The sequence below is a fragment of the Hippopotamus amphibius genome, chromosome 2, assembly GCF_030028045.1.
Source record: "Hippopotamus amphibius kiboko isolate mHipAmp2 chromosome 2, mHipAmp2.hap2, whole genome shotgun sequence".
NCBI lineage: Eukaryota > Metazoa > Chordata > Mammalia > Artiodactyla > Hippopotamidae > Hippopotamus > Hippopotamus amphibius.
In genome coordinates, this window is record NC_080187.1 from 215136643 (window position 1) to 215156847 (window position 20205).

At 50.0% G+C, this 20205-nt stretch overlaps 1 protein-coding gene across 4 annotated transcripts in view; it reads left to right on the forward strand.

Moving 5' to 3' along the window:
* The first annotated feature begins 794 nt into the window (after nt 1-794).
* PPCDC (phosphopantothenoylcysteine decarboxylase) overlaps nt 795-20205 on the forward strand; it is a 31429-nt gene continuing 12018 nt past the window's right edge. For all 4 annotated transcript variants that reach the window (XM_057723369.1, XM_057723373.1, XM_057723372.1 and 1 more), the window contains exons 1-3: nt 795-868; nt 7678-7850; nt 19602-19697. In XM_057723369.1, coding sequence (XP_057579352.1) covers nt 835-868; nt 7678-7850; nt 19602-19697 — 303 coding nt within the window. In that variant the 5' untranslated portion in view covers nt 795-834. The remainder of the gene's footprint in view (nt 869-7677; nt 7851-19601; nt 19698-20205) is intronic.

Here is a 20205-nt window from a genome sequence, read left to right on the forward strand (position 1 = left end):
CACAACTTCTGTGCGGTTCTTTATCAGAGGCAGCCTTGAAATTCCCGCAGAGGCCTTCTGCCTGCTGGGGGGAGGAGTTCTGAGTTCCCTGAGGAAGAAGTAGAAGCCTGGATCAGTGGGTGAGGGGTGGTTTGGTTCAGATGGTTGCTGTAGGCAGGCGCAGGGGTCGAGCACAGAGGGCCGCACCTCAGCTCTCACTGAAGGAGACTGGCAGCTGATTGAGCAGGCTCAAGGAACACAAGGGGACCTGGGGGCCTGTAGATGCTGGAGAATGAAGAAGGCAGGGAAGTGTATCAAATGTGCTTTCCCTTTGCCAATGCTGTGTCTGTTCTGGCACTTTGTTTAAGCTCCTGGTCATCCTTCTAGAGTGACTCCTTCTCTGAGAGGGCTTCCCTGCCTCTAGTTGTTCCTTAGGCCCCTCTGCCTCCTCATGGACCTTATTCTGTAATTTTTTGTATCCCTCTTTGTCTCAAGAGCAGGGAAGAGTCTGATTTGGCTCTGTATCCTGTACCCTTGAAACCGTAGAAGAGGCTCAGTAAATGTTAAGTGCTGCAGTGATAAGCAGTGTGGGATGGGGCTGGGGGGGTGAGGTCAGACAACTAGGCCATGCCCAGGTGAGTGCAAGAAATACCAAGAACTTGCCGAGCTGGTGTTCCCGGCAGGACTCCCCCGCCCCCCGCCCCTCCCCCGCCCCGGGGCAGACTACAGTTCCCAGAAATCTGAGAAGTTGACTACAACTCCCAGAAGGCTGCGCGGTCACGGAGGCTGCCCGGGACTGTGGTGACGTTGCGTGCCCATCAGAATCAGGGGGAGGGGAGACCGAGATACCGCGATATGTGGGGGCTGCCCCGAGACGCGCCTGGCGCGGGTGAGGAGTGTGGGGATTACGTCTGGAGCCTGGTTTGTCGCGGTGGGGCAGGAGGGAGGCTGGAGGAGCTTCATTTGCGATTTTGGGTCTGTGGCTCTGTGTGTGATCTCACTTTCCGTGTGTGTATGTGTGACCTCCCTCTCCTATCGGTGCCCGAGACGCTCTGCTTACGGCTGCGGGTCTGCGGCCGTGTGTGTGTAGGGGCTGTGGAGTGTGTGTGTGTGTGTAGGGGCTGTGGAGTGTGTGTGTGTGTGTGTAGGGGCTGTGGAGTGTGTGTGTGTGTGTGTGTAGGGGCTGTGGAGTGTGTGTGTGTGTGTAGGGGCTGTGGAGTGTGTGTGTGTGTGTGTGTAGGGGCTGTGGGGTGTGTGTGTAGGGGCTGTGGGGTGTGTGTATGTGTAGGGGCTGTGGTGTGTGTGTGTGTGTGTGTGTAGGGGCTGTGGAGTGTGTGTGTGTGTAGGGGCTGTGGAGTGTGTGTGTGTGTGTGTGTAGGGGCTGTGGAGTGTGTGTATGTGTAGGGGCTGTGGAGTGTGTGTGTGTGTAGGGGCTGTGGAGTGTGTGTATGTGTAGGGGCTGTGGTGTGTGTGTGTGTGTGTAGGGGCTGTGGAGTGTGTGTGTGTGTGTAGGGGCTGTGGAGTGTGTGCGTGTGTAGGGGCTGTGGAGTGTGTGTGTGTGTATGTGTAGGGGCTGTGGAATGTGTGTGTGTGTGTGTGTGTAGGGGCTGTGGAGTGTGTGTGTGTGTGTGTGTGTGTAGGGGCTGTGGAGTGTGTGTGTGTGTGTAGGGGCTGTGGAGTGTGTGTGTGTGTGTAGGGGCTGTGGAGTGTGTGTGTGTGTAGGGGCTGTGGAGTGTGTGTGTGTGTGTAGGGGCTGTGGAGTGTGTGTGTGTGTGTAGGGGCTGTGGTGTGTGTGTGTGTGTGTGTGTAGGGGCTGTGGAGTGTGTGTGTGTGTGTGTAGGGGCTGTGGAGTGTGTGTGTGTGTGTAGGGGCTGTGGAGTGTGTGCGTGTGTAGGGGCTGTGGAGTGTGTGTGTGTGTATGTGTAGGGGCTGTGGAATGTGTGTGTGTGTGTGTGTGTAGGGGCTGTGGAGTGTGTGTGTGTGTGTGTGTGTGTGTAGGGGCTGTGGAGTGTGTGTGTGTGTGTAGGGGCTGTGGAGTGTGTGTGTGTGTGTAGGGGCTGTGGAGTGTGTGTGTGTGTAGGGGCTGTGGAGTGTGTGTGTGTGTGTAGGGGCTGTGGAGTGTGTGTGTGTGTGTAGGGGCTGTGGTGTGTGTGTGTGTGTGTGTGTAGGGGCTGTGGAGTGTGTGTGTGTGTGTAGGGGCTGTGGAGTGTGTGTGTGTGTGTAGGGGCTGTGGAGTGTGTGTGTGTGTGTGTAGGGGCTGTGGAGTGTGTGTGTGTGTGTAGGGGCTGTGGAGTGTGTGTGTGTGTGTGTAGGGGCTGTGGGGGGTGTGTGTGTGTGTGTAGGGGCTGTGGAGTGTGTGTATGTGTAGGGGCTGTGATGTGTGTGTGTGTGTGTGTGTGTAGGGGCTGTGGAGTGTGTGTGTGTGTGTAGGGGCTGTGGAGTGTGTGTGTGTGTGTGTAGGGGCTGTGGGGTGTGTGTGTGTGTGTGTAGGGGCTGTGGAGTGTGTGTGTGTGTAGGGGCTGTGGAATGTGTGTGTGTGTGTAGGGGCTGTGGAGTGTGTGTGTGTGTAGGGGCTGTGGAGTGTGTGTGTGTGTGTGTGTGTAGGGGCTGTGGAGTGTGTGTGTGTGTGTAGGGGCTGTGGGGGGTGTGTGTGTGTGTGTAGGGGCTGTGGAGTGTGTGTGTGTGTGTGTGTGTGTAGGGGCTGTGGAGTGTGTGTGTGTGTGTAGGGGCTGTGGAGTGTGTGTGTGTGTGTGTAGGGGCTGTGGAGTGTGTGTGTGTGTAGGGGCTGTGGAGTGTGTGTGTGTGTAGGGGCTGTGGAGTGTGTGTGTGTGTGTGTAGGGGCTGTGGAGTGTGTGTGTGTGTGTGTGTAGGGGCTGTGGAGTGTGTGTGTGTGTGTGTGTGTAGGGGCTGTGTGTGTGTGTGTGTGTGTGTGTGTGTGTGTGTGTGTGTGTGTGTGTGTGTGTAGGGGCTGTGGAGCCTGTGGGGCCGGAGCGCTGCGGACGGCGTCCGCTCTCCTTCCTGAAGCGGGGCGTTTCTGTGCGCGCGCTCCCGTCCGGGCTTTGTGCTGCTTTGCAGTTGCTCAGTGCCATTTAATCTGGTTTAAAAGGTGGCGCTATCAGTTACCCACACTTAACCGCTTGCCTTAAAAAAAAAACAAAACCCGTGAGCTTGCTTCCAAAAAGGAATGGGGGTGGCCCAAAGTACAAACTGTATATTTTGCAAGTTGGTGAAACAGAAGGAAAGCCCTGGGATGTTGCAGTTATCCCCTGGCTCCGCCAAAAAGTGCTGAATGGCATTAAAAAAGGAGAATGAGGCCAGATTTTGTCAGAGAAAAAATTCGTGCTGTACTTTGAAGTATTGGAGGCCTGCCAGATAATAGGCAGGAGAGATTCCCAAGTTGAGGAAGTGGTGGTTGTCTTGGAGCAGGAGTTTTCCACATCTCTCCCAGTGGCTGAGAGGTGGCAGTTCTCAGTCACTTCCTCATTGGTGCCCCCCCACCCCCCACGTGCTGCGTGTGAATGTAATAAATACCTATATATGCCCAACATGTGGCCTCAAGGAGGAGTGCCTAACCGGATTCCAGGAGCAGCAGAGTCGAGCATGCCTGCCTGTGGTTTGAGAGAAGGGCAGTTTTAGCAGAACGTCCAGACCTTGAGCTCTCCCGGAAGAGTTCCTTGCCTTTCCTTGGAGGAAAGGGTTGAACGTGCCCCTGTGGCTCCGCGACTCCTTTTAAAGACGGTTTGGGGGCCGAGTGCCACTATGGGGAGCTACAGATGTTTCGTTATTACTGGGGCAGAGTTGTATTGCCCCGTGGGAGATGAGGCCAGAGCAGAATTTGGGGGCTAGTAGTGAGGAGCTTTGACAGGCTCAAGGATTCAAGCTCTTAATGGATCCTGGATCCCTGCTCACCCACCCCAGTTTGGTTCTGCTTTTTCCTAGGCCCCAGCTCCTCATTGTTCCTGTGCTGGGCTGAGCTCATACCCCATCTGGCTTTTTTTTTTTTTTTTTTTTATATAGCCCTGGTTCTGCCCTGGCTCCACACTTGCCGGTATTGTGACTGGCAAGTATTGCTGAAACTTTTACTTAACTCAGCCCTAATCAAACTCATCAAAGAAGGAGACTTACACATCACAAGCCAGCCACAAGCTGAGGCTCTTCACTCTGTCTGGTTTTGTCTTTCTAAAGGACAGAGAAGCTGTCTTGTTTCTGGCTGTGTCTGCATGCATGTGGCTACCTGCATGGCTGGTGCCCTGGGAACTTGAGGCTCAATAATCACAGCCTTCAGCCCTACAACCTCTCTGCCTGCCAACTCTTTCTGCTGCTCAAGAGTTCCTGTGAGTCCAGTAGAGCTCAGGAAAATGAGGTGCTATCTTATAGCTATGTTGGCTGTGCAAATAGGTGGTTCTAACAGGAACTGGGTAGAGTAACAGACTTACTGGTTTGGGGTTTGATCTTTTTCTGAGAGTAAACATAAAGAACTCCTGCCAACTGTTGCCCTCCATGGGACTGTCAGGTTGAACCGATTGGACCTTGCTTTCAGATGTTGGTTAAATTATCTACTTTCTATTCCTCAAGTACATATTCCCCCCACCCCCACCTTAAAAGTCAACAGCATGGATTCCTGCCCCAAATGTAACTGATTGCTTTCAGTAACCTATTCCTTAGGGATGATACCAATTTGATGTGAAGGAGGTTTTATTTTTATTTTTAAAGGGTTTTGGTTTTTGTTTTTGTTTTTGGCTGTGCCGCACAGTTTGTGGGATCTTAGTTCCCCGACCAGGGATTGAACCCAGGCCCTCAGTGGTGAAAGTGCAGAGTCCTAACCACTGGACCTCCAGGGAATTCCCTGGAGGAGGTTTTTTGTTTTTTTTTTTGTTTTAGAAAACAAAAAATTTTATTTAATTGTAAATAAATTCATAATTAAGGAATTACAATTAATATAAAGGCATTAAATCTGTTGTTTTAAATTTACAGAATTTCAATATAAATAATAAAATTTCAAGCATATGTTTAGAAAAGAAATCAGGTAGATAAATTAATGAAAGTATATCTTAGAGTAAGATCAACATTAGGACTGTAATGGACAATAAGAAAAAAAGTGTGTTCACCAGGGTGAGATAATGATTCAGTATTTGTATGCACATTGTTTCCAAATACATAAAGAAAAATTGGCATATGTAAAACAAAACCAAAATTTTTTAAAAAGGCCACAAAGCAAATCTCAACCAATAGTTAATTTTTATTACTGTGAAAAGGTCATCCTCTAACCATAATGCAATAAAATTAGAAATAAAAAAAAATTGAAGCATTTACATGTTAGAAAATTTTTAAATCTACTTTTTAATTATTTATCATAATATATTCTGATTGATATCGGGGAATATTTAGAACCTAGTGATAATAAGAAATACTATATATCAAAATTTTAAGTTTGGTAAAGCAGTCTCTCAGAGGTTAGAATATGGTTCAAATACATTTAGCTGGAAAAAAATGATTGAAAATCTATAAGTGTAGACTCCTATTCAAGAAGTGAAATGAAAAGAAAGTCATTGCATTTGTTTTCTAATACCATTCTCCGGTAGAAGGAACTAGAGCCCTGGAGGAGGTTTTAAATTCAGCTTCAGGAATCTCCATGTCCTAGCACCAGTTGGCTGGGGTGGGACAGGGTCAGGATTTGGGATTTGTCAGGCAGGTTTCCCTAGAGAGTGGAGAACGTGCCTCCATCACTTACAGTGGATGCTAATTAGCACACTGATTAGTTCTGGGAAGAAGCTGGCTGATTGGCCTTTTAGACCTTTTCAGTTGCTAACAGGGCTCTCGAGGCCCTAGAGTAGACTCAGTTCTGCTCTAGGCAAGCATGGTCCTGGCTGAGGCCCTGAAGTAGAGGAGAGATTGAGATCTCTGGCAAGTGAAACTTTGGGGGGAAGTCTTGTTTTAGGGAACTGGCCTGTGCTTAACCTCTGCTGAGAAGAATCTGGGCCCCTGGGAGACCCTTCCAGGTAGGAGTGGAATAACAGACCCAGACATGATCCTCAGCTCATGTGGATATGTACCTGAGTCTTGAAGGCAAAAAATGGGCAAAGAGGCCCTAAGGAGCCAAGGGGCCTGTGGAATGAAGAGGGACCCTTATGGATGTGCAGCCACATAGATAGCCATTGGGTGACTCACTGGACTTCCTCCTCGGAGTCTGCCTTAGTCTCCCTTCACCTTGTTGATTCTACCCTTTTTGAGTACATCTCCCAGGACCCCCTTGTACAGAGAATCCCTTACCTCTCTCTTTCATGCATTGACTCAGAAGGCTTGTGATGGAAGGAGCTTCAGAGATTACCTGGTCCTGTTGTTGCATTTTTCAGATTAAGAGTCATGTCCAGGGTGGAAATGACCTTCAGCCAAGGTCACACACCAGGTCAGGAGCACAACCATGGACAGGGCCCAGGGCTCCTGATTCCAGGCCAGGCTTCTGTTCTCTGCCCCACTCTGCTTCAGAGGGTACAGTTTATTATTCATTCAGAAGATGTTCAGGATCTAACACGGGCCCGATACCTGTCCAGCAGTTGGTGTTTAGACAAGGTCATACGTTCAGTGAACTTGCTGGTGGTGGTGGTGGTCATGGGAAAGTGGAGAGGGAAAGGCAAGGAAACTAATGTACAGATTGAATCAATGATCAACAAAAAGTTGCATCCCAGAGAAGGACCCATCTCAAATGACTTCAGGTGTGACTCCTGTCTTCTCAATTCATGCAGATTCCCTGAAGGCAGCGGCTGTGTCTTCCACAGTTCCTTTGCCTGGTGCTAAATATAGTTGGTCCTCGATGATTGCTGCTGATGGAGTATGTGTTGCTGACCCAGTCTGCCAGAGTGTAGGTTTTCATGTGTCCGTCAGCCATATTATCATGAACGCTCACTTCTAGCAATATTGAGGGCCAGAGGAAGAAACCAAAAAGCTGGTCTCATGTGGTGGCCTTTATCCTTTTTGTGCTTGTCTCTTCTTGCCCTTGGATTTGTAGGGTGGTGCCTCATCCACAGGGAGGGACAGAGAGGCAAATCTCAGCTCCCTGGAGCACCCAAACCCCTTTGCTGCCTAGGGGTCTACCCCACAGACATCCCTGGAACCTACCCTGCCCTCCCACTCTCTTCAGGCAGCCCAGCGCACTGCAGTGGCTCCTTCGTCTGCCCCCTGCACGCTTCTTACCAGCACCGACACTGTCTTTCTAAAATGAAAATGCACCCCACCCCTCACTGCCCTTGACACTTAGTCCTTGACCTGCTTTTACAGCCTTACCTCCCGCCCACCCCACTGCCCCCCATCACACTTTAACCTCACTGCTAAGCTACTCTATTCCCCAAACCTGCCACCCTCTTTTCAGGCCTCTTCACCTCTGCAAGATTGCTTCTTCTTGCAAAGTTATTTCCTTGTTTCTCTGAAAAACATCCGTGTCCTGCAGGACTCACCCTGAATGTTATTTTTTTGGTCTCTGACTTCCTCATAGGCAGCACAGCCTCATGGCACTGGCCGCATTACATTGTGACTGACACGTGGGGTGAGGGTGTCTGACCTTCTTATCAAACTGTGCTCTCCCAGAAGCTGGGACTGTTGACCCCTCAGCAACCCCAGCATCTGGCCCAGGGTCTAACACGGTGCTCAATACATTTTGGTTGAATGTATGAATGAAGCAGGCGCCCCTTGTTCTGCTTTTAGATCCTAAATCCCAGGACTCGAAGCCACCAGACCCCCCCATGGAACCAAGGGCCACGTGTTCCGCTGCTGCACCCTTCGTGGAGAGACAGTTCCATGTTCTTGTGGGTGTCACTGGGAGTGTTGCAGCCCTGAAGTTGCCTCTTTTGGTGTCAAGGCTTTTGGACATTCCTGGTGTGAGTATCCTTACTACACAGCCTCTGACATTAGAGAGCTGATGCTCTGGGGCCAGCCTGTTTTTGTGCAGTGCACAGGGTTTTCTTTTTCTTAATCATGGTGTTTGTGGAAGTCCTCTGTGTGCATTGGTATGTGGGGGATGCAGGAGACAGAGACCAGCATGACAGTATAACCAGGAGCTAGATTAGGTAGTAGAGAGAGTGAGGGGAGACTGGGGAAGGAATGCTGCAGTCAATGGAGGATTTGGGTTTCCAGACATTGACCTTGAATTCCCTGAGGTCCTAGCATGGGAGAATGGCTGGCTGGAGAAGTGTGGCAAGTTCTCAGTGCCCCCTCCCTGGCTGTCTTGGGCTCCCTGCCTCTGCTTTCACTCCATCCTGGACGTTGTGGCTCTGTCCTCCCTGCTTGTAGGACACCATGGCTTTCCTATCAGTCCATATACACTGGAACCCTAGGCGCTCCCTGTTGCCCACAGCTGTGGTTTCAGCCTCTGCTCCATCAGGTGTTCAGAGACGCCCAGGGGCCACCACATTGTGTTGGAGGTGGGGGCTTAGCTGCCTGTCTCTGGTCACATCACCTCAACTTTGATCAGTTTTATATATCGGGGTTCTGGGGCATGTTCTTTTAAGGGAAGAGTTCAAGGCTTTAAAAAATATGAAAGCCAGCAGGTGACAACCCCACTTCTTCGTCTGGTATCCTAGTCCCTTCATTGGTCTGTCACTCTCCAGCTGCCCTACACTCCATCCTGATGGCCTTAGCTTTGGCCCAGCCCCTCCCAGGCTGTGCCACCCTCCATACTTCCCTGCCTTTTCAAATTTTCGCAGACACTTCATGTAAAAGCCTTCCTGGCCTGCCTCAGCCCATGTGGTTTTGCTCCCTTCCTTTTAAAACTCATTTGATGTATTAAAGAAAAACTAGAAGTAAAGTGGTAGAAACGGATTTTATTAAGAAAAACTATTACAATAAGGGAAAATAGACCTCAGTATAGAACTGGGTTTTATTCTGAATACAACAAGGAAAAGTGGAGATTTGTAGCCAAGGAGCGGGGGTGGGGGGGGGGGTGTGCACGCGCGCATGTATGCACACGCACCAGTGGATGGAAAATTACTAAGAGGAAGCATCAAGGAAAAGGGAGATTTTAGCAAAACTGTCCTCACGGGATTCTTGCTGAAGGCAGCCCAGGGCGATCAGACATCATCTGGGGGGTGTTGAGGGATGAGGAGCCTGATGAGATATCCAGGCTGATCAGATATCGAGGGTGGGGGGTCCTGGCTAAACCACCTTAGCAGGAATCTTACTCTGGAGGATGAAGCCCAAGGACGGGCCTAGTTGAAAAAGTGGCTCAAAGGAGCCTGACTAAAGTTTGGTTAAGAAGAGAATCTTGACCAAGCTTTGGAACCATAGGTTATATTTGACACTGCTTGCGTTGTCAGACACTAGTTTTAAGGGGATGTTAAGCTGGTGGGGCCCAGGCTGTGCTTTTTTCTTGCTTGCATCTGCACAGCACCTAACTTAGGGTGGCACAGGTGGTTGTACCCAAGGTGTCCAGCAGGGGGCAGTGCTCACTTGCAGATGACCATGTCGGGAATCCCAGGCAAGGGCGGGAAAGCTTTTTTTTTTTTTTTTTTTTTTTAACTTTCCACAAACTTACACCCAGAAAGGCACCTCTTCACCCCACCCTCCAGGCAGCCAGGGATGCCAGTCAGGCCAGAAGGGGGAGAGGAGGAGAGTGTTGTGGCTGCTCTGAGACTGGGCACTGGTGCTGGTGAGGCAGTAACCCCTTTGGCCTGCCCCCTCCTTGTGTGCCCAGAACCGTTGGTAGGAGCTGGCTTTCAGGGCGGGAGGCCTGGAAGGGTTGCTGCAGCCTCTGCCAGCGCCCTCGGGGAAGGAGGGAGCCATGCAGTTCCCTTTTCCCATAGCCCCAGAGCAAGTGAATTTCCGGACTGGTGGTGGGTGGGGGCAGGGAGTCCTATCCCAGGAAACAGATGGGCAGCCTCAGAGCAGAGGGAAATGGCAGCTTCACCGCTTCCTGCCATCCCACACAGCCAGCGTTTGTACGGGTGTGAGGAAAGGGTGGCCTGAAGCAGGGAGGCTCTCAGCCTACCCTAGGCCTTTTAGTCCAGCCTCTGTGGGGGACAGGCCATGTCTGGAACAGGACTTGGCTGCCCCTTTCTGGCTGGAGTTGAAGCTGAAAGTCAGGCAGCCAGAAGGGCAGTGACCTAGGAGGGAGGACTCCCAGACTTAGCCTCTAGGAGCCTGCCTTTCTCATTTTAAAATAAACATGATGACTGCCACCCATCTCCTCAGGCTGTTTTCAAGGCTGGAGGAGGGGGACACAGATGAAACAGTTTGTCATCTTGTACCAACAACTAGGTGCAGCTCCTGGCACACAGGAGCGCTTAACAGTGTTTGTTTCCTGTCTTTCACCCTCTCCTTTTCCCTTGTCGTTGTGTCCTTTGGGGCAGCCACATGTGGTGTGTGGTGTTGGGTGGGTGAGGTGGCCCCTGTGGGAAGAGCCTGGAGCCACCGTCCACCTACTTATGTGGAGGGGCCTGCATCCTTCTCATCCTGTGGGTAGACAACTCTCCAGAGAGCCTGGATTTGCTCCGTGGAGTCCTTGTGAGGTGTTGGTAACCAAAGGGGGATCCTTGCTTGCCTTGTGTTGACCGCAGGACGGTGGCCTTCCTTCCTGCTCTTCCCCACACTCCCTGATGTTACTGATCTCCCCAGTGCCCCACTTCTGGGGCACCCCCAGGAGTAGTCTGTGTCCCTTGGAGTAGTCCTTCTCAGCTCTTTGCCTAAGTCACGGGTTCAGATGCTTAAGGCTTTCCTGAGCTCCTTTAGGGATCCCTAGATCTTGACTAGCAAATGAGCAGCTGGGGTGTGGGCAGCAGGGAGCCGGGTGATTCTACAGACCTGGCTCAGAACTGCTTCTGATTCATCAGTGTGTCCAGGATTCCCAGGAGGACCACTGACCTGGAGCCAGACCAGGGAGACTGTGCTCCTCACTGTGGAGGAGAAGGCAGATGCCTCTCTTAACTTTTGCCGGCAGGTTGTCAGCAGGGCTGAGAGCCAGAGGAGGGTTTCTAAAAGCAGAGAAGGTCTTCAGCCCAGGGAGTGGGCAGGCCTTGGGCTTAGAGAAGGCTACATTTCCAGAATGCCTATCAGGACATTCAAGGGCTGTTAAGGGTGAGGGAAGAGGGCCTCGCTTGCATGCAGAATGGAATATATTCTGTTTTTCTGGAGGACTGTTTTGGCAATATCTAGAGAAACCAAAAATGGTCAGTCCTTGATTCACCCATAGGATTGAACCCTGTTGGGTACGAAAATTCACCAAATGTACAAGCATGTTCATTTTAGCGTTGTTTATAATTTTCAAAGAAAACTGAAACAAAATATCCAACAATAGAGCTGTGGTGCAGTTGTGGTTCAGCCTCTGGATGGGTTCCCAGGCAGTGGGTCAGGAGAATGGGTGGATCTCGTGTGCTGATGTGGGATGGTCCTCAAGATGTAAGTGAAATGAGCATGGTGCTGAAGTTAGCAGAGTGTGGCCCGCAGGACAAATTCTTGTCTGTTTTTGTATGGCCTGATGGCCTGCAGACCATACAAACATAAACTATTTACATTTTTAAATGGTTGAAAAAAATCAAAAGAAGAATATTTGTGATACAGAAAATTGTATACAATTCAGGTTTCAGTGTCTGAAACATTTTATTGGAACACATCCACACCCATTCATTTAAGTATTGCTTATGGCTACAGTCTTGCTACTACAGAGTAGAGTAGTTGTGACAAAGCCTAAAATAGTATCTGGCCCTTTATAGAAAAAGTTTGCCAACTAGTGGCGTATAGTATGATTCCTTTTGTGTGTTCACATATCCAAGTTACTGCCTGCGATTTTCCCCCTGGGGGTGGTTACCCTTGTGGAGAGATTGGAGCAGAAAGGGAGACTTGCATTTTGTGTCATTCTGTTCAGTTTTAGTTTTCTAACCTCTGTGTATACTTATTTTTTAAAATCAGTGGGGCTTTTGGTGGGGATATCATGGAATGTTCCTTGTAATTTTATGCTTTTTTTTTTTTTTTTAAATAGTGCTCACTGAGGAAAGAAGAACAGGAGAAACATGGCCTGATTTGAGGTTTTTCTTTCTTTCTAGGCAGGGGCCACCTGCCTGCTCGTGGTCCTGCTGTGGAAACTGGTCTATTCAGCCATAGCACTCTGAGGCATTTATCTGGGCCTCCGCTGGCTTGGCTGGCCCCATCCTTCCCTGGCCTGCTCGCCCAGGGAGTGAGGTCTGCAGGCTGCTGGTCAGAAGCAGCCAGCCCTGGGCCAAGGGCTCTTGCACCCAGGGTCCTTCCCTGATACTCCAGAACAGCGTCCCTATGGAGAGCTTCTGCAGTCTGCTTCTCTAGTTTCATTCTTTTTTTTTTTTAATATTTATTTATTTGTTTATTTATTGGCTTAGTTTGGTCTTCATTGCTGCACGTGGGCTTTCTCTAATTGCAGTGAGTGGGGGTTACTCTTCATTGCAGTGTGCAGGCTTCTCATTGTGGCGGCTTCTCTTGTTGTGGAGCATGGGCTCTAGGTGCGCGGGCTTCAGTAGTTGTGGCGCGTGGGCTTGGTTGCTCTGCGGCATGAGGTATCTTCCTGGACCAGGGATCGAACCCGTGTCCCCTGCATTGGCAGGTAGATTCTTAACCACTACACCACCAGGGAAGTCCCTCTAGTTTCATTCTTGAGAAATTTCTCTGGATGGGGAAGGGCACAGAGGGATTGGCAGCTTGGTCCTGCTTGAATGGCAGGAATGGCCATGCGACTAGAATACGAGCTCCCCCAGGAGGCCGGTTTGCAGGCAGGGGAGAGAATGGCAGAGCCTGGTGGGAAAGGACAAGGATCACAAGAGGGCTGGGATGGCACAGTGAGCTGGAGGGGCCCCTGGAGGCCCTGTGGTCCAGATGACTCATGGCTTAGGAGGGGAAACCAGGCCAGAGAGGAAGAATTTACCGGAGATCCCCCAGCCAGTGGGCTGGCAGCACTGGGGCCTGAGGCCAAGGTTTCCGGATTACCAACAGCAAGTGGACTTGAGCTCAGATCTGGAGCTCAGATTATGGGCATTCTCAGCTCCACCTAACCGCAACCATGAGGATGTGAATCCCCAGGCAGTCGTGGACTCCTGCCTGTCTGCCTTGCTGTATAGTCAGGGGTCATATATACCCCACCCACTTGTTAGACAGACACACTGAGCCCTTACCAGCTCTGGCTCCCATGTGTGGAGTAGGCTCAGTAAATGCTTGTCAAGTGCAGACGTCATTGTGAGCCATCGGGACACCCACTCAGCCAACCAGAACTCCCCCAGGGATTTGTTAATGCGGCCACCTCCTACAGAGCTTTCCTCCTCCCCACCAACCCCATGTGCTGACTGCACCCAGAGTCCTTTTTTCTAGAGTATACCCACCACCCCCATGCTCAGGGTCATGCCAGCTTCTTGGCTGGCCCCCAGGCCCCGGGCACTGACACTCCCAGTGTCAACACCTGGAGCCCAGTGTCAGGGTCTTCTGCTGTGTGTCAGCCGAGAGGACTAAGCCTCTAAAACTCTGGGTTCCTTGCCTTGTGCCAGGTTAATTCATGGCTGGTGTTTCCTCTTTAGAGTCCTCATCAGTGTCCTGTGGAGCCATTATCACATGCCCTACTAGAAACACCTGCTCTTTTCTAGTCACTCAGCTGGGGGTTCCAGCTGCGGCTCCTTTTTACTTGTATATGCTAGAGCTGTGCTATCTGATATGCTAGCCACTAGTCACATTCAAATTTAAATTTAAATTATTAAAATTAAAACCAAAAGTTCAGTTCCTTTGTCACACGAACCACACTTCAAGTGCTCAGTAGCCCCATGTGACTAGAGGCTGCCATACTGGACGGCACATGTTTCCTTCACTGCGGAGAGTTCTATTGGATGAGTCTGTAGAGTAGCGGTTCTCAACTTGGGGCAGTTTTGCCTCTGAGGGAACACTGGACAATGTCATTTTTGGTTGTCATACTTGAGGAGGGGGTGCTACTGGCTCGTGGTTGTAGTGAGTAGAGTCCAGAGATGAGGTTGGAAGTGGACATTCAAGCCATGGGATTCATCTCATCCTGTGGCTGTGAAAGTGCTTCTCCACAAGTCCCTTTGTTTTTTGGGTTTTTTAAAATTTTTTATTTATTTGCTTGTGTATTTATTTATTTATTGGCTGCATTGGGTCTTCGTTGCTGCATGTGGGCTCTCTCTAGTTGCAGCAAGCAGGGGCTACTCTTCGTTGTGTTGTGCAGGCTGCTCATTGTGGTGGCTTCTCTTGTTGCGGAGCACAGGCTCTAGGTGTGTGGGCTTCAGTAGTTGTGGCACATGGGCTCAGTAGTTGTGGCTTGCAGGCTCTAGAGCACAGGCTTAGAAGTTGTGGTGCACGGGCTTGGTTGCTCTGCGGCATGTGGGATCGTCCCATCCCCAGGGATTGAAGCCGTGTCCCCTGCATTGGCAGGCAGATTCTTAACCACTGCGCCACCAGGGAAGTCCCCACAAGTCCCTTTGATATCTGCCCCAGAAGCAACCTGGGCCAGACCAGGGGCCTAAAAGTAGAAATGGAGGTATCACCCCAAATTCTGTTTTCCATTTCCCCTCCCTGACTCCCCATGAGCCCCAGATGGGATCGCTGATGTATTTTCAACAGAAAAAGGAACACCAGACTTGCCAACTGGTTTCAGGAAGGAATCTCTATAAATGCTAAGCAAAATGCAGGCAGCTTATATAATAGGGTCTTGCCAAAGCCTTGGTCATCACACACAGGTTCAGGTTAAAAAATTTAAGGCATAAAAACTGTTGTCAGGGGTCTCACAAGGGGGCCAAGCACAGAGCTGCCTTTCAGGAGCTCTGAAGTGTGTGAGGGATTGTTTTAATGTCCAGTCCTGTTTCTACCAGGACCCTGGAGGATGTAAGAGAAAGCCAAGGAGGGTTCCTGTCCTCAAGAGTTTTCTGCTCTGCCAAGGCTCCTTAGCATTTGCTGAGGGAAAGGTCAGGGTGAATGAGTGACTAGTCCAAGTTATTTAGTATCTCAGAAGGTAACACAACATGCCTTTTTAAAAAAAAATGAGTACAAGCCCAGGGCCTAGCGCTTGGCTCCCAGGACCTTTTTACAGAGTGAACGAAAATGAAAGAACAAAGCCCATAGGACTGAAGAATCAGATCAAGTGACATACCTCTAAAACCAGAAAAACTAGACTGGACCTGCCAGACAACACTGGGGTCAGGGTCACTGCCAAGGAGAGGTGACTGCTTCATAGAGGTCAAGGGAGAGGCATTGGGAAGGATGGGCTCATCACATACTCTTCATATTACTCTTTAGAGTAGACATTGACCTCAAGAAGCTCCCTAACAATGACTGTGTAACCTGGGAGGGTAGCCAGAGAGGGATAGACAGAGAGACTGGGGAGGAGCTTAAAGGGAAGATCTCAAGCTGCAGCTATGGGCCAGGGTGGGAGGTCTACCTGGACCCCTGGTTGGAACTCCCCAGGAGCCAGGGGGAGATTGTGAGGGGGATGTATAAGGAAGGAAAGGGTAGAGTTGAGAGAGAGGAGGGAGCCCCTGAACAGGGCCATCACCAAACTGGGAGTGTTTCTGAAGGCTGGCCCTAGGCACAGTCCTCACTTTGAGAACTGGCAGGCCCTTTGGAAGTTGGAAAGAGCAGGGGAGCTAGATCTTCAGGAAGCAGCTTTCCAAATTTCAGAATGGAGAGAGGATGAACTGGGGTGATCTTAAGTGGTGAATTGTTCAGGATGGTCAGGAAGCCCTTAGAAGTGAAAGGAAGTAGTCTTAAGGAAAAGAAGGCAGTGACCAGAAGCTGATATGGCTACCTGGGAAGCCGTCTGTTGAAGGAGATTGGAAAACAGTTAAATGGAAAGCAGGGCATATAACCAAAGATGAAGGTAGAATATGGTCCAGAGGTCACCAGAGTGGGCTGAAGCTTGCAGTGAAACTTAGGACGACCAAGAGGGTTGTTACATGTATTTGGAAAAACAGCAATGGAACTATGCCTGGTCCTGGAGGTCAATGGTATAACGTTAGTGGGGGGACAGAAAGAAATGGGAGTGACTCTTGAGTCCTACTTTGTTTCCATTTTTTTCTTTTGGGCTTAAAAAAGCACAAATGGTGGTAGAAGAGACTTGAACCCAAGTTGGGTGACTCATCTCCTGAAGTGGGCAAGTTCTGTCCTGGGGTGCTGAGGTTGTGGTTTGGTGACCTACAGGATGTGTGGGAAACAGCAGCGGGGCTGGAGGCTGGAGATGACTAATGTCCATTTATCAGAAAGGTGAAGGTGGTAGGCTCCACAAATTAGGCAAAGCTCGTGAGCCCTTATAAAAGCACTTAGAAAATGATTGTTACTGGGGTTTGATTGGCCTCACTGGGAACAAGCCATATCAATTTTATTTTATTTAGATATTAGACAAAGTATTTTTGGATTTGGTGAGGCCTTTGATGGAATCTTAGGACATCCTCCTGGACCACCTGGTAATGTTGTCAGCATGTTTATAATCAGGGAAAGATCCTGCTTGGAAAGGGTTCATTCTTGATTCTTTCCCACTCCAACCCCTCAACCTGTGGACCTTGGGGAAGGGCTTTGCTCTAGACTTGATTTGGGTTCATGTCTTGGGGCTACTGATGGTGGTACTGGCTAAGAACAGGCCAGGAGGAACAGGATTGAGATTTTAGGAGCTCTTCATAGACTGAGCAAACACTGGGCCAACTCTGGAAAGGTGGAATTCACCAGGGAAATGTGAGGGACTGCATTTGGGAAAGTAACATGCAGGTACAGTTTTGGGCTTGTGGTTTAGTAGCAACGTGAGTGAAAAGAACTCGTGAGGTTTTGCTGATTGCAAACCCCATATGCATCAGTGGGAGGATGTGGCTTCCGGAAGAGCTGATGTGAGCTCAGGCTCCATTGACTGACACTCAGTGGGTGCCAGGCTCCAGGTTCCCTGAGCCTCACAGGTTGCCACCTTCTCAGAGCCCTGTAGGCGGAAGAGATGGCTCCTGCCTCTGAGCTCTTCAGTTTGGGGAAATTTAATTTTATTTCTTTTGTAATTTTCACCCCTCTGTTTTTCTGTTCTCCCTTTCAGGAACTCATGATTAGTCAGATTTTGGACCTCTTGAGTTGGTCTTCTGATTTTCTCATCTGTGGTAGGGGGGGCAATGGGGAGCTGCGCCATGCAGCATGTAGGATCTTAGTTCCTCGACCAGGGATTGAACCTGCACCCACTTCAGTGGAAGCATGGAATCTTAACGACTGGACCACCAGGGAAGTCCTTCATCTTTTTTTTTTAATAATATTGTCCATCTCTTTATCTTTCTCTTCTATGTTTTGGAAAATTTCTTCTAAACTTATATTGAATTTTTTATTTGACTATTTGAAATTTTAATTTCTAAGAGTTCAAAGGAAAAAAAAGCATCTGATCCTGTCTGATCTAATCTGATCTGTTAATGCCTCCTTCTACTTCCATATCTTATGTGTTGAAATATCTTAATTGCTGGGTTTTTGTTTTTGTTTTTGTTTTTATCCTCTTCTCTTTGTTCTGGTGGTTCATACCTATAAAAAAATCCCTTTACTTTTATTTCAGTGGGCTTTTGCGAGGGAGTAGAGTTTAATCCACTTTATTTAGCTGAAAGTTTATTCTTTTATTTAAGCTTTATGTATCTTTTTGTCTTAAATGTGTCTTTTCAGACATATTTTGATGTGATTGATGGATTTTAAAACATCCAGTATAAGAGTCTGAATTTTGCTGAGGGAGTTTAGCCAATTATATAATTACCATAATTGCTATTCTATTAGGACTTACTTCTTCCATCTTACTTAATGCTTTCTACTTATCATGTGTTCTCTCTGCTGCTTTTTTTTTTTCCCTTTCCCTGTCCTTTATTGTGTAGATTGAATTTTCTTCAGCTGATTCGAAAGTTATACATTCTTCTTGTGGTTACTTCTAACTTACTAGGCCCCATACCTTACCTCATTACTGCCTTGTGTCTTAAGAGTCTCGGCACCATCCTGCCTTTCTGTGCTCTCCCCACCTGTGCTGGTCCTGTGACATCTTCAGGGCTGGGTTCCGTGGAGGGTCAGCAGCCCCGTTCATTTGCCGTCTTGTTCAGAACTGGACCAGGCTCGTTCAGGGCTGTCCTAGAAGGGACTCCCCTGCTCAGCGGGAGTTTGGTTTAAACGACCTTTAAAAAGGTCCCTGAGGTTTTATGCAAGTTTTGGGGGATGGTAGGTTCCAAGGGGGAGTGAGCAGGAGAATGGACAAGTCCAAGGGTTCTCCAGCAGAGCTGGGAGCACCAGACCTTCTGAAGTTCTTCTGCAGTCTGCCCCTCTGAGACTCCCTGGTTCCAGCTTTACTCTTAGGTGCTGTGCAGAACAGTGTCCTACAACCCACAAAAGGCAGGAAACAAATGGGGAGAGGCAGTCTTGGTAAGATGATGGGGAGAGGCAGGGAATCATTGAAATGGCACCAGCATGCCCCATCCAAAGAGGCAGCCGTTACTCAAGACCGCCAAATCATTGTCACGCAGGAACGTGGGCCCAGCAGGGCCAGAGCATTTCGTTTTTTAAGAGAGCCAGGAAACTGGATTTTCTATGTGAAATCTCCTGATTTGTATATTTTGGCTTAAAAATGTTTATAACCTGGGGCTTCCTTGGCGGTCCAGTGGTTAGGACTCCGAGCTTTCACTGCAGGGGGTGCAGGTCCAATCTCTGGTTGGGGAACTAAGGTCTTGCATGCTGCGTGGTGAGGCGAAAAAAAAAAAAAAGTTTATAACCCCATGCAGGCCAAGCAGCACATCTGGCCCAGACACTGCCACCCATGACCCTTGCTCTGGTTAGTCGATGATTCTGTCCTTGTCACCCTGGACTTTTTTCCCTGGATAAATGTCCCCCAAAGATGTGATTTCCTACACCCCTCCCTTCCCAGCCACCTCTTCTGGGCCCCTTTACTCTGCCTGCTTGTTAGTCTAACATCTTGTTTTACAAAGGATGGGAACTGGTCTAGTGCTGTTCACAGTATCATGTGCTATTTCTGTTCTGTTAAGTGCCTTAACTGTCCCCCTTGTTTGTGTTATTAATTTATTTACTAAATGAGTAGCGTGAAGGTAAACATCACTCCTGCCCCGTGAGTGCAGGGCACACAGTTTTGGTTTTCTTGGAGCCTGTCTGCAGCCGGAGCCCACGAAGCCTAGTTCCTAGAAGCACAGGAAGGGACTCTGCCTGCTTTCTCCCTGGGCCATGGCTGCAGACACCAAGCGCAGGGCCCCAGCTCCCCAGTGCCTGGCCTGCAGAGGGCAGAGCTGCAGTGTGGCCCAGAGCTCAGGACCTGTGAGCCTCCCTGGGCTGGCCCCTCCTGCCTGCCATGGCCTGCGTGGCCCTCTTGCCCTGAGTTCCCTTCCTGAGTGTCTCTGCCTGAGCAGCAGGAGCCTGCAGCTTATATACGCCGAGCAGTTGGTGACTCATTCCTCGGTAGCCCCTCACACAGGGAAGTGAAACGGCCGCACCTGGTGAGGCCTGACCTTTGGGTGACAGCGGAAGTAGCTATGCAAACATGGGGCTTGCTGCCTCTGAGAGAGAAGTCCTCTCCGCAGCCGGCCTGTGAAGAAAGCTCTTGCCTGGCCTGGCCCCGTGTGGCCTCCAGGTTGGTGGCTCTGGTGACAATTTCTCTTTCCTCCCCCCCCACTTTTTCTTGGTGACAGCTGGAAGTAGCAGTGGTCACGACTGAGAGAGCTAAACATTTCTACAGTCCCCAGGATGTCCCTGTCACCCTCTACAGCGATGCTGATGAATGGGAGGTCAGTGCTGGGGACCCCAGGGCTAGGCTCTATCCTGTTCGCACCAGCAGGACAGGACCGTCCTCCCTGCAGCCTGTGGTCCTGGTGTCCGGAGCAGACAGGCCAGGCTCAAGTCACCGGTCAGGGCTCTCTGGGCAGAGGCAACGAGGAAAACATCTGTCTAGCTCTGGCCTGCAGGAGGCCCGCAGTCTCCTCCCACCCCAGGCAGAGCTCAGCTTTGGCCCTGTGCCTGAGGTTGTGTCCTTGTACTTATCTGGGCTGATGAAACCGCAGAGGAGCTCTGTTCCCACCACCCTTGTCCACGTGGCTCCCCGCGTCGGGGCTGTCCAGAGCGCCTCACTTCCCACGGCTGCTGGGCTCTGCTTCTGCTCTCCCGCAGAGGGGCGGGCACTGGCCGATTCACCAGACATCGAGTGTGGGCCTCACGGGGGTGCCCTGCCAGGCATTTTTAAACATTCTCAGCCTAGAACATTTCTGACTGGCTCGTCTTCCCCACCCCGCCCCCTCC